At 44.2% G+C, this 14,537-nt stretch overlaps 1 protein-coding gene across 2 annotated transcripts in view; it reads right to left on the bottom strand.

The window, feature by feature from the left end:
* ank3b (ankyrin 3b) overlaps nt 1-14,537 on the bottom strand; it is a 392,035-nt gene that overhangs the window by 226,274 nt on the left and 151,224 nt on the right. For both annotated transcript variants that reach the window (XM_060841865.1, XM_060841864.1), the window contains exon 3: nt 5,786-5,884. In XM_060841865.1, the coding sequence (XP_060697848.1) occupies nt 5,786-5,884 (99 nt within the window). The remainder of the gene's footprint in view (nt 1-5,785; nt 5,885-14,537) is intronic.

Here is a 14,537-nt window from a genome sequence, read left to right as displayed (position 1 = left end):
TGTCCACCTTCACATCATAGTAAACTCATGACTAAGGTCAGAGTGCTTGGATTCAAAGGGCAGGGAGCAGAATGATAGCAAGCTGACCACAAAACTGAAAATGGAGAGTACAGGTTTTAAGGTTGGTGCTCAGTTGGCATGAAGAGGAGAACAATATTCACAGGGACCAGTGTCAGACTCTCAGATGCTCACAATTAACCTTAAGAATTTAGATTCAAGAACTAAAAGTCGAATTTCTAAATAATGAAACTTTTTTTAAATTGTCCATCTTTAAATCCACAGCCTACCCTGTTGAAATCTCTCACTCGACCATTCTTACCGTAGTTCTATGGGTCATGGTGACCTTTAACATTCCTCACATCTATGATTTAGCTCCTCAATTAACTAATCATACTTCCCAAACCTTATTCCTGTATCTGTTAATGAAACGTTTAACCTTTTAGAGAATGGATGGGCAAATTGCCTGTGTAATTTTAACACAATTGACCTTGCATCTTCTAAGTAGCTAGGCCTGATGTCAATAACACTTCTTTTATTCCATTAGTGGCAAAGTTGTGTTCTATTAACAGAAATCAATTGCGTCTCAATTATAGCAATTGCAAGCCCACAGACCTTCCAAACGCAGTAGCTTTGTCGTTTTCTATGTCCAGTTTCACTTGTGTTTTCTACTTAATAACATGAGTATTTCGTTGGACACCACAAGGCTGTTAAAATGATGGAATAACTACTCTTTTCAAAGCCCTTATTGTGTTGTAATGTCCAAATCTTAAAATGGCAAAACTCTCAAATTGATTTGATCTGATCGTTAAAACTAGGTGATATTTTAGCCGGTCTATCGCACACATTTTGGATGTACATCCAATGTCCACAACTGAAAGACTTTGTCATTAATACATTCATCACTAAGCTGATACAGCTTGTGACCAATACAATTCCCTCCCTTTGATCTGGACCTCCACTTTCTTCCTCTGAATCTTCCATTATATGGTTTGGGACAGTACATTGCATTGTGGTACTTAGAATTGCAACTGAAACACCATCTGACCAAGCTCTGAGCATTTGTATGGTTGATATTCTTATTCATCGAATCATAGAATCCCTACAGTGTTGAAACAGGCCATTTGGCCCATCATACACTAGCCCAGCTGACACAGAGCTGGCTCCAAGTGTGAACAGAACCTCTGACACACCTGATTTATTTTTTTCACACGTGGAAAGTATCTCACACTGACCTAGCTCCCTCAGAACCAGCTCCAGAGTGAGCAGAACCTCTGATACTTCTCTTTGTTTCCCTTTTTTTTGTCTGTCCCCACACTACCGTCTAACAGCGATAGTGCTTACTTTTCCCCAGTACCCATGTCGTGTGTGTGCAGGTATCGGACACAGTGAAGAGCAACAAGGGTGTAAATCTTTATTTATGTTCGACCACCAGGAAGAAAGGAAACACCTGAATGGCCAGTGACAAGCCAAAGGGCAATACTTTTGCAAGGTTTGTGAAGGTTTGTAGCTCAGGTTGAGGTTTAGGGTGTAGGTTTGCTCGCTGAACTGTAGGTTTGATACCCAGACGTTTCATTACCTGGCTAGGTAACATCATCAGTGGTGACCTCCAAGTGAAGTGAAGCTGTTGTCTCCTGCTTTCTATTTATATCTTTTTCCTGGATGGGGTTCCTGGGGTTTGTAGTGATGTCATTTCCTGTTCGTTTTCTGAGGGGTTGATAGATGGCAACTAGATCTATGTGTTTGTTTATGGCGTTGTGGTTGGAGTGCCAGGCCTCTAGGAATTCTCTGGCATGTCTTTGCTTAGCCTGTCCCAGGATAGATGTGTTGTCCCAGTCAAAATGGTCATTTTTTTTTTATCCGTGTAGGGCTACGAGGGAGAGAGGGTCGTGTCTTTTTTGTGGCTAGCTGGTGTTCGTGTATCCTGGTGGCTAACTTTCTTCCTGTCTGTCCTATGTAGTGTTTGTGGCAGTCCTTGCATTTTGTAAATGAATTTTGTAGATGACGTTGGTTTTGTCCACAGGTTGTACTGGGTCTTTTAAGTTTGTTAATTTTTGTTTGAGAGTGTTGGTGGGTTTGTGTGCTACTAGGATTCCGAGGGGTCTCAGTAGTCTGGCTGTCATTTCTGAAACTTCTTTGATGTATGGTAAGGTGGTTAGGGTTTCTGGCTGTGTTTGGTCTGCTTGTCGTGGTTTGTTCTTGAGGAATCTGCGCACTGTATTTTTTGAGTATCCGTTCTTCTTGAATATGTTGTATAGGTGGTTCTCCTCTGTTTTCCGGGGTTTGTCTGTGCTGCAGTGTTGGTGGCTTGTTGGAATAGTGTTCTGATACAGCTTCGTTTGTGTGGGTTGGGATGGTTGCTGCACGAGGGCAATGCTGCGTGATCAAAAAAATCAAGGGGAGGGCAGGGGTTAAATCAATAGAGTTGGAGGGGGAAATAATACACTCCACTCCCTGCGGCACCCACCTCTCCCTGAACAACTCTAGGGTGTTGGTGGACACCACGTGCTCCCTCTCCAGAGACATCCAGGCTGTAACGTAACCGCGGAAGAGGGGCAGGCAGTCGGTCCTAATGACCCCCTCCACAGCCCGCTGCCTGGACCTGTTACACCCCTGTTTAATTTTTTTTTCTTTTTTTATATAGAACCTCTGACACTCCCATTTATAAATTTCTCCCACATTTGGGGCGGCACAGTGGCTCAGTGGTTAGCACCGCTGCCTCACAGTACCAATGACCCGGTTCAATTCCAGCCTCGGGCAACTGTCTGTGTGGAGTTTGCACATTCTCCCCTTGTCTGCATGAGTTTCCTCCGGGTGCTCCAATTTCCTCCCATAGTCCTGCGATGTGCAGGTTAGGTGAATTAGCCACGCTTAATTGCTCAGAGCGTCCAGCGATGTGTAGGTTAGGTGCGTTAGTCAGGAAATTTCTTGACTAATAGGGTAGAGTAATGGGTCTGGGTGAGATACTCTTCGGAGAGTTGGTGTGCACTTATTGGGCCAAAGGGCCTGTTTCCACACTGTAAGGATTCTGTGATTCTATAAAGAGATAGAGTTACTAAGTTTGCAGATGACACTATTGTTGGAGGCATAGTGGGCAGCGAAGAAGGTTACCTCAGATTACAATGGGATCTTAATCAGATGGGCCAAAGCACTGAGGAGTGGCAGATGGCGTTCAATTTAGATAATGCGAGGTGCTGCATTTTGGAAGGGCAAATCAGGGCAGGACTTATACACTTAATGCTGAACAATGAGACCAATGAGACCTGCAGGTTCATAGTTCCTTGAAAGTGGTGTCTCAGGTAGATAGGATAGGGAAGAAGGCGTTTGGTATGCTTTCCTTTTTTGGTCAGACCGTTGAGTATAGGAGTTGTGACGTCATGGTGTGGCTGTACAGGACATTGGTTAGGCCAGTTTTGGAATATTGCATGCAATTTTGGTCTCCTTTCTATTGGAAGGATGTTGTGAAACTTGAAACGGATCTGAAAAGATTTACAAGGAGGTTGCCAGGGTTGGAGGGCTTTAGGCTGGGGCTGTTTTCCCTGGAGCGTCGGAGGCTGAGGGGTGACCTTATAGAGGTTTATAAAATCATGAGGGGTATGGATAGGATAAATAGATGAAGTCTTTTCCCTGGGGTGGGGTAGTCCAGAGCTAGAGGGCATAGGTTCAGGGTGAGAGGGAAAGATATAAAACAGAGCTAAGGGGCAACTTTTTCACACAGAGGGTGGTGCGTGTATGGAATGAGTTTCCAGAGGAAGTGGTGGAGACTGGTACAATTGCAACATTTAAGAGGCATCTGGATGGGTATATGAATGCGAAAGGTTCAGAAAGGTGTGGGCCAAGTGCTGGCAAATGGAACTACATGGATTCAGGATACCTGGTCGGCTGTTGGGTTGGGCTGTTTCTTGGACTCTATGACTCGAAGTCCATGCCAACCCTCCAAACAGCATTCAACCAGACCCACCACAACCCTGCACTTCCCATGGCCAATCCCCCTAACTTGTACATCTTTGGACTGCGGGAGGAAACTGGAGCATCCGAAAGCAACCCACGCAGATACGGGGAGAATGTGCAGACTCCACACAGTCTCCACACAGCCCATCAAGTCAATACCGACCCTCCGAAGATCCACGCTCCTAACCTATCCCTGTCACTCTGCATTTCCCATGTCTAACCCATACATTCCTGGACACTGTGGGCAATTTAGCATGGCCAATCCGCCTAAACTTCACATCTTTGGACTGTGGGAGGAAACTGAAATGTCCAGAGGAATCCAATGCAGACATTGGGAGAATGTGCAAACTCCACATTGTGTGCTGCCTGAGGGTTGAATCGAACCCAGGCATCTGGTGCTGTGAGGCAGCCGTGCTAACCACAGTGCCACCCTTCAGACTTTCCAACCTTACTGGTTGAGAATAAGAGAGACATTGCAGAAGTTGCAAACAGTGATTATAACAAACAGCAGTTGTAAGGGAAGTCTGAACTGGCTGGGTTTACTTTCCTGCAGACAAGAGACAGCGCTGAGGGGTGGCCAGATGGACGTCTTTAAAATGAAGAAGGAGTTTGAGAAGGAAAGAACATTTCCACTTGCAGGGTATTCAAAGACTAGAGGTCATTAACACAGAGTGGTCACTGACAAACCATTAGAAATCCAAGAGGAAATATGTTACACAAAGAGTAGCAAAAATATGTAGGTGAGACAAGTAATGTGTATTTTTAAAGGAAACGGAGACATGTCCATCAGGCTGAAGGATGTGCTGATAGGGTTAAGTGGAGAGGCCTTGCATTGGCCTGAATGGCCTGATTCCTTGCTGTACACACAGTGGCCTGGATTTTGCACAGAGCCACAATCATTGTCAGATCACCATTCCTCTTCGATGTTCTCCTGGCTCAACACTGCTGCCGAATCTTTCCTGGTTCTCCTGAATCAGGCTTTACCAGAAATCTGGGAAAGTGTTCCCCTGGAGAACTCCAACAGTTGGGGAGGGGGCAGGACGTGTCTTCATACAGCACTCGCTGCCAATAAGTGAGTTGAAAGCTCAAATGTGAATGTTACAGAAGGGGTGGGTGAGCTCTAGGATGTGTAGCAGGTGAGCTAAGGTGGTAACGAGGTAGGATGGGTAAGGCAGCAGGTCATAATGAGGGGGTAGGTAGGTGAGTGAGGTAGAAGATGAGTAGAGTGACAAGGGAGTAGAGATGACAGTTGAATGGGTACAGGTGGGCAAGGTGCCAGTGGGTGGCGGTACATGGATAAGGCAGTAAGTAGGTAAGGTTTGGGTTTGTGGTGTGGTTGAATGGTCAGGGGATATTGTTGGGACTCTGAACTGCTCAATGCCCACACAGTGGGTGTGTTATATATGAAAGTGGGCAGAGTTTCAGCTTAGCTCACCCCTGTGTTCAATGTCATAACAATCCTCCCCAACCACCTCATTTTTACCTTTACTTCTGAACACCACTTTACTATAGCTCAAATCCACCAAACCCTGTTCACTTATGTGATGCCACTCCTGAAGTCTTCATTGAGAACATGAATTACTCATTTGACTCTGCATCAATTTCCAATTCCAATGAGTTTCTGTGTTACACACATTCTAAATAATTGTGTAATAATGACTTAATCACAGGCCTTGACTGCTCACATGACCTCAGGAAGTGCTCCACTGAGGCCTTCACAGTTTTCCACCTGTTGCCATGGCAAAGATTTTGAGAACCTGTTGATGCAAACTACAGATCGATCCTTTCTTAACAAAGCAAACAGTGTCACTCATCAGCCTCTAGGTCAAACTCTTACCTTGGTCGCTGCGTCAACGTTCGCACCGAGCTGGATCAGTTCAGAAACGACCCCGATGTGACCTTCCTTGGAAGCAAGGTGAAGAGCATTCAACCCATTCTGTAAAGTAACAAGAAATCGAGTTACACCAAGAGGTATCCAAATCCACAGGCCTATTGAACCTCTTCCACCATCTCTTAACTAGATCCTGGGGTGGGGGAGTCCAAAACTAGACAGCATAGGTTTAAGGTGAGAAGAGAAAGATTTAAGAGGGACCTGTGGGGCAACTGTTTCACACAGAGGGTGGTACGTGTACGGAATGAGCTGCCAGAGGAAGTGGTGGAGGCTGGTACAATTACAAAATTTAAAAGGAATCTGGATGGGTATATGAATAGGAAGGGTTAGGAGGGTTACGGGTCAGGTGCTGGCAAATGAGACTAGTTCAGTTCAGAAAATCTGGTTGGCATGGATGAGTTGGTCCAAAGGGTCTGTTTTCATGCTGTACATCTCTATGACTCAATATCATTTTCTCTCACCATCCTCATATACATTGATATCTTTAATACCTATTGATTGATTTCTGTCTTGGATCCACGGTACTCTGGGGTAGAGGATTCCAAAGATTTATTAGTTGTTAATCAAAGAAATCTTCCTTATCTCGGTCTGAAATCATCTGATTCTTCGTTTTGGAGATCATGGTTGATCTTAACTTTATCTACACAACCTTGGTTCTGTAACTCTGAATGCGCATGCCTAGCAGAAAGACAATTGGCAATGTTCTCCAGCACAAACTGTACTCTTAGGAAACAGAGTCCAAGAATTCCAGTGTCTCCTCTGTGAAGTCTTGCTTTCTGACATCATCCTGGAATATCCTTACTCATTCTAAGGTGGGGTCTCTTTATTCTCCTCCCACGAGGAAGCTGTTTCCCACTATCTACCCTATCAACTCCTTTAATTACCTTAAACACCGTAGAGATCACCTGCTCATCTAGGGAGCATGCAAGTTGAGTACTTGCAAAACTGACCTCATCGTGAGCCTCTGAGGTCGAGTTTCATTTTGTTGAATCTGTGCTGCACCAACTCTAAGACCAATATATCCAGGAAGGTGAGGTGAATTCAATATTTCACATTTATAAGTACTTAATTTTTTTATGTGAATGTTATTTGATAGTCCTGTGCAGTACCTGAATGCATTACCTTCTAGTTGGAGAATAGATCTCTATGACAGGGTAAGATAAAAGATCTACATAGCTGGGCGGGTCAAGATAATCAGGCAGAGTCCACATGGTTTTGTGAAAGGGAAATCAGGCTTAACCAATTTATTCAAATTCTCTGAGGAAGTGACATGGGCTATGGACAAAGAGGAGTGAGTGACTGCATTGCACTTACATTTCCACAAGGCATCTGAAAAGGTGCCGTATTAAAGTTTATTGTATAATACAAAGGCTCTTGGTATAGGGGCTACATGTTGACATGGATAGAAGCTTGGCTCGCCAATCGGGAGTTGGGATAAATGATCATTGTCAGTTACTAAAACATAACCGGTGGAGGGTCACAGAAATCAGCTCTGAGGCCAGCCGAGGTCCCAAGTCTTGAGATGGGATCTGGAAGGGCACCAGCTGGGCATAAAACACAGGGCGTGGAGTTCGATGGGCCCCACTAAGTTTGGGGTCAAGGTGGGGCAGCTGTGCCATGTCAGGGCAGAGCAAACATCTGGCATAGGGGGTACAATGTGGAAAAATGTGAAATTGCCCATTTTTGGCTGGAAGAATTTTTAAAAAAATATTATCTAAATGGCGTGAGATTGCAGAGCTGTGAGATGCAGAACGATCAAGGTGCCTGACTGCATTAATTGCAAAAGATTATCATACAGATACAGCAAGTAATTAGGAAAGCTGATAAAATATTATGGCTTATTGTGAGGGGAACTGACCATAAAAGTAGCGATGTTATGCTTCATTTATAGAGGACATTATGAGGCCACGTGTGAAGCATTGCTTCCAGTTTTAATCAGAAAAGGTGAGCTAGACAGATATTCAGAAAGGCATGGTCATTTTATAAGGAAAGATTGGACAGGCTAAGCTTGTATCTGTTGAAGATTAGAAGGTACAGAGATTGGGACTGGGTTCACCCCGTAAACTATGAGGTTCTTGATTGGGGTTATTAACCTGGACAATTAGGAAAGCCTTTGCTGAGCAATGTAGCCCAGAAATTAGCATTTCCTCTGTTGTGGACTGCCTCTGAGCTGGCTGGAAGAAAATAAAGCATGATTTGGTGACAGGACTCAGCCTCTGTGCAGTTTTATGAGATGGGTAAGAATCATAGAATCCCTATAGTGTGAAACAGGCCATTTGGCCCAACAGGTCCATACCGACCCTCTGAACAGCAACCCACCCAGGCCCATTCCCCCTATCCTATTAGTATACATTTACCCCTGACTAATGCACCTAACCCACACATCCCTGAACACTACGGGCAATGTAGCATGGCCAATTCACCTAAACTGCACGTCCTTGGATTGTGGAGGATACCAGAGCACCTGGAGGGAACCCATGCAGATACGGGAAGAATGTACAGTCACCATTGGCTGGGATTGAACCTGCATCCCTGGGACTGTGAGACAGCAGTGCTAACCACTGAGCCACCGTGCCGCCATGTCAACACCTTATAAATGAAAACTCCGGATGCTGGAATAGGAGGAGGTCATTCGGCTCTGACAATTAGATTGGGTTCTCAATTCCACATCTGCCCCAGTTCCATAACCCTTCACACTAATCTGACGGGAAAAACAGTTAGCATGCAATATGTAACAAAGCAGTTAGCCTGCCAAAACAAAGTACAACTTTCAGAAATGAAACTGAAAAATGATTCAACAATCAACACATACAAGAGGGATCTTGACAAAGACAGTATACAACAGGTGTCTACACTGACAACAGAATCTAGAGCTACAAATCACTGCAGGGATGTTAGAAGTGAGGACTGCAGATGCTGGAGGTCAGAGTCAAAACGTGTGGTGCTGGAAAAACAGAGCAGGTCAGGCAGCATCCGAGGAGCAGGAGAGGCGACGTTTTGAGTATAATATTGCTGATGAAGGGCTTATGCCTGAAACGTCACCTCTCCTGCTGCTATATGACCTGTTGTGCTTATCCAGCGCCACACTTTTTGCCTCAGGTATGTGACAGAGCTGAGGGGAACTTTTTTTTCCCTAGACGGTCCGCAAGGCTTTGGAACTCCCTTCCTCAAATGGTGGTGGAATCTTTGAACTTTTTTTAAAGCAACTGTAGATGGATTCTTGACAAGAAAAGGGGTGAAAGGTTACTGTGAGTTGGCAGGAACATGGAGGGATCAGGTCAGCCATGATCTTGTTCAATGACACAGCAGTCTTTTTGAGGGGCCCAATGGCCTACTCCTAATTCATCCTAAGTTATACTGCACTTCATAATCACTGAAGTATTTTTAAAGTGTAGTTACTGTTCAAACCGAGCAAAGGCTCCTAACTCCGCTGCTTGTTGGAGGAGCAGGGTTGTTTAGCCGAGTCATGTTCCTGTACCCATTGACACTGCATGACGGACTCACAATTTGCAATGAATGAGAGTTCATTGTGGTGTAAGGGAGATTGAGTATTGCATCTGTGCACACTCAGTTATCAAACTCTGTTCTATAATAACCTGAACCATTGGTATTTGGTATCCCAGCATTGACGGTTAGCATGGTGGTGTGGACACCACATCTTCCAGCAATAAAAATCTAAACCATCTTGTTGTCCCATCTTGTAAGTGAAGCCCAAATATGTCGAACTTGTAATGCGCGATTGTACAAGAGATAATGCAACAGGAAATACCTCACACATTGTAAACTTCTTGAAACATTATTTAATCAAATAGTGGATTTCCTCCTATGAAAAGAATGCTTTATTTTACACAGTAGCATGTATCTATTTAAGGAACAAATCCATGAGATACAATCAAGGTTATAAACTATGGGATAACTGCCAGGGCAGTCAGTGTTGCTGAAGACAATGTGGTAATGATAAATAGTCTTTTACGTTTGAATATGACTTGCACCTTAATCATTGTTCTTTTCTGAGCTGTTGCCACTGGGTGGGTAGATTGCAGGGGCGAAGTAAGAAAAAGCTTGTATTTTTAAAACTCTCTGCCAGTGCCTTCACAAAGTAGATGGTACCTTTTAATTGCTCGAAGCACGTCATGAGTTGAAACGTTAAACTGGTTTGAAATATCACACATTGTTCCTGGTTGAATAGGGCAAACCAAAGGTGGAAAGTATATTTGCATAAGGTTCTAATAAATAGAAGAAGTAGGCCTATAATCCTATTCAGTCTGCTCCGCCATTCAATAAGATCATCACTGATTGGACCGTGGCTTTAACTCCATCTTCTGGCAGCACCCTTGACTCCCTTAGAGATCTCTAACTCAGGTTTGCATGCATTCAATCATTCGGCCCTCTTAGCTTCCTATGGGAGAGAATTCCAAAGACAAATGATGCTCTGAGAGATTAAATGTCTTCTCAGCTCCAACTTAATGGGAGATCCCTTATTTCTTAATTTATATATGCCTCTAGGTATGAGAACTGATGAAGGATCACTGGACTCGAAACGCTGACCCTGCTCTCTCCCCACAGATACTGCCAGACCTGCAGAATTCCTCCAGCAATTTACCTTTTTGTTTCAGATTTCCAGCATCCGTAGTTCTTTGTTTTGTTTGAGGGCAAACAGTGTCTCAGCAGCAACTCTGTCAAGTCCCCTCAAAATCATTATGGGTTTCAATTAGATCGCCTCCCATTCTTTGAAATTCCAATAAGGACAGGCACAGGATGCTAACTTTCCCTCAAAAAGCAACCACTTCCCCTCAGGAATCAGCTTCACGGACCTTCTCGAAACTGTTTCCAATACAAATGCATCTCTCCTTATGTAAAAGAGGCTGAAACTGTATGCAGTACTCCAGGAAGACATTCCCATTTTGATATTGCATCTACTGCACATTCCAATTGCCTTCCCAATTACTGGCAGCACTTGCATGTGAACTTTTGTGATTCATGTACACAGAACTCAGTGGAATGCAGCCTCTCGCCATTTATGATGTGGAGATACCGGTGTTGGACTGGGCTGGACAAAGTTAAAAATCAACAGCTTATAGTCCAACAGGTTTATTTGGAAACACCAGCTATCACAGTGCTGCTCCTTTATCAAGTAGCTAGTGGGGCAGGATTATAGGACACAGAATTTATAGTAACTGATCAAAGTGTCATATACACCTGATGCAATATATGGAACAAACCTAGATTGCTGTGAAGTATTAATCATTTAGAATGGGTTGCAGGTTTTGATTCATTAATATGTAAGTTCTACAGCTTCTTTCAAGATTAGCAAGGCCGCCTATGTGTAGAACCGCAGGAGATGGGGGAAACACTAAACAAGTATTGTTCACTCTGGAGAAGGACATGGAAGATAGGGAAGGTGGAGAAATAAACACTGACACCCTGATAATGCCCAAATTACAGAGGTGGTGGTGCTGGAGGAGGTCTTAAAATGCATAAAGGTGGAAAAATCCCCAGGACCTGATCAGGTGTACCCTAGACCTCTGTGGGAAATGAGACCTTTGCGGAGGTATTTGTATCATCGATAGTCATAGGTGAGGTGCCGGAAGACTGGAGGTTGGCTAACGTGGTGCCACTGTTAAAGAAAGCTGGTAAGGCAAGGCAAGGACCTACAAACCGGTAAACCTGACATCAGTGGTGGGCAAGTTGTTGGAACAAATCCTGAGGGACAGGATTTACATACATTTAGAAAGGCAAAGACTGATTAGGGATAGACAACATGACATTGTGCGTGGGAAATCATGTCTCACTAACTTGATTAAATTTTTTGAAGAAGTATCAAAGCAGATTGATGAGGGCAGAGCAGTAGATGTGATCTACATGGTCTTCAGTAAGGCATTTGACAAGGTTCCTCATGGTAAACTGATTAGCAAGGTTAGGTCATATGGAATACAGGGAGAACTAGCCATTTGGATACAGAACTGGCTTGAAGATGGAAGACAGAGGGTGTGGTGGTGGGTTGCGTTTCAGAGTGGAGGCCTGTGACCAGTGGAGTGCCACAAGGATCGGTGCTGGATCGATAGGAATTCACTACCACAGAAGAATGTGGAGGCCTGGTCACTTATGAAAGAGATTGATTTTTTATTAAGATTTTAAAGGCATCAAGGGGAAAATGGCATCAAAGTAGAAGTTTGGCCATGATTATATTAAATAGTAGAGCAGGCTGCAGGCAATAAATATTGGAATCCTGTTCCCAGTGAGCGTGTTCTGATATTTTAGCACTGAGATAGCCCAGGCTCAGGGTCACCACCTCATGTTATACTGATCATGTTGGCACTTCAACCCATTCCTCACATTGTGCATGCCTGACTACTCCAGGCTTGTCACTGACCATGATAAGAGTCGATCACCCTCAGTTAGAACCTGGGCCAACCTCTTGCTCTGTTGTTGTAACTTCCAAAAACAGCTCAGCTTTCTCAGAGGTACGGAAGGATTGATGCCCATCCATTACTTTATATCCTGCAGTTTTCGCACTGACTCTGGAAGGAAATGTGTTCTGCATTTACCGAGTGCCCTTCACTACTTCAAAACACCCACAGTATTTCTCAGCCAATGCAGCACTTGTGAAGGGTGAGTTCACTGCCGTAAGTTACTACCCAATTTGCACACAAGGTCTTAGAAGCAATGGGAAGCCTTCAGAAATGCGATAACGAGAATCCGGAGAAAGTATATTCCTGTCAGGGTGAAAGAAAAGGCTGGTAGGGATAGGGAATGCGGAATGACTAAAGAGATTGAGGGTTTGGTTAAGAAAAAGAAGGAAGCATATGTAAGGTATAGACAGGATAGATAGAGTGAATCCTTAGAAGAGTATAATAGAAGGAGTAGAATACTGAAGAGGGAAATCAGGAAGGCAGAAAGGGAACATGAGATAGCTTTGGCAAATAGGGTTAAGAAGAATCCAAAGGATTTTTACAAATACATTAAGGACAAAAGGGGGAACTGGGGAGAGAATAGGGCCACTCAAAGATCAGCAAGGTGGCCTTTGTGTGGAGCCACAGAAAATGGGTGAGATACTAAACGAGTATTTTACATCAGTATTTACTGTGGAAAAGGATATGGAAGATGTAGACTGTAGGGAAATAGATGTTGACATCTTGCAAAATGTTCAGATTACAGAGGAGGAAGTGCTGGATGCCTTGAAACAGTTAAAGGTGGATAAATCCCCAGGACCTGATCAGGTGTAGCCTAGAACTCTGTAGGAAGCTAGAGAAGTGATTGCTGGGCCTCTTGCTGAGATATTTGTATCATCGATAGTCACAGGTGAGGTGCCAGAAGACTGGAGATTGGCTAATGGGGTGCCACTCTTTAAGAAGGGTGGTAAAGACAAGCCAGGGAACTACAGACCAGTGAGCCTGACGTTGATGGTGGGCATGTTGTTGGAGGGAATCCTGAGGGACAGGATGTACATGTATTTGGAAAGGCAAGGACTGATTCGGGATAATCAACATGGCTTTGTGCGGGGGAAATCATATCTCACAAACTTGATTGAGTTTTTTGAAGAAGTAACAAAGAGGATTGATGAGGGCAGGGTGGTAGATGTGATCTATTTGGACTTCAGTAAGGCATTTGACAAGGTTCCCCATGGGAGACTGATTAGCACAGAATACATGAAGAACTAGCCATTTGGAGACAGAACTGGTTCAAAGGTAAAAGACAGGGGGTGGTGGTGGAGGGTTGTTTTTCAGATTGGAGGCCTGTGACCAGTGGAGTGCCAAAAGGATCGGTGCTGGGTCCTCTACTTTTTGTCATTTACATAAATGATTTCGATACGAGCATAAGAGGTACAGTTAGTATGTTTGCAGATGACATCAAAATTGGAGGTGTAGTGGACAGCGAAGAGGGTTACCTCAGATTACAACAGGATCTTGATCAGATGGGCTAATGGGCTAAAAAGTGGCAGATGGAGTTCAATTCAGATAAATGTGAGGTGCTGCATTTTGGGAAAACAAATCTTAGCAGGACTTATACACTTAATGGTAAGGTCCGAGGGAGTGTTGCTGAACAAAGAGACCTTAGAGTGCAGGTTCATAGCTCCTTGAAAGTGGAGTCGCAGGTAGATAGGATAGTGAAGGTTGTGTTTGGTATGCTTTCCTTTATTGGTCAGAGTATTGAGCACAGGAGTTGGGAGCTCATGTTGCGGCTGTACAGGACGTTGGGTTAGGCCACTGTTGGAATATTGCGTGCAATTCTGGTCTCCTTCCTATCGGAAAGATGTTGTGAAACTTGAAAGGGTTCAGAAACAATTTACAAGGATGTTGCCAGGGTTGGAGGATTTGAGCTATAGGGAGAGGCTGAACAGGCTGGGGCTGTTTTCCCTGGAGCGTCGGAGGCTGAAGGGTGACCTTTTGGAGGTTTACAAAATTATGAGGGGCATGGATAGGATAAATAGAAAAAATCCTTTCCCTGGGATGGGGGAGTCCAGAACTGGAGGGCATAGGTTTAGGGTGAAAGGGGAAAGATATAGAAGGGACCTAAGGGGCAACCTTTTCACACAGAGGGTGGTGTGTGTATGGAATGAGCTGCCAGACGAAGTGGTGGAGGCTGGTACAATTACAACATTTAAAAGGCATCTGGAGGGGTATATGAATAGGAAGGGTTTGGAGGGCTATGGGCCGGGTGCTGGCAGGTGGGACTACATTGGGTCGGGATATCTATT

Source organism: Hemiscyllium ocellatum, chromosome 22 (assembly GCF_020745735.1).
Source record: "Hemiscyllium ocellatum isolate sHemOce1 chromosome 22, sHemOce1.pat.X.cur, whole genome shotgun sequence".
NCBI lineage: Eukaryota > Metazoa > Chordata > Chondrichthyes > Orectolobiformes > Hemiscylliidae > Hemiscyllium > Hemiscyllium ocellatum.
The sequence above is the reverse complement of the archived record's forward strand: the minus strand, read 5'-3'. Positions and strand labels throughout refer to the sequence as shown.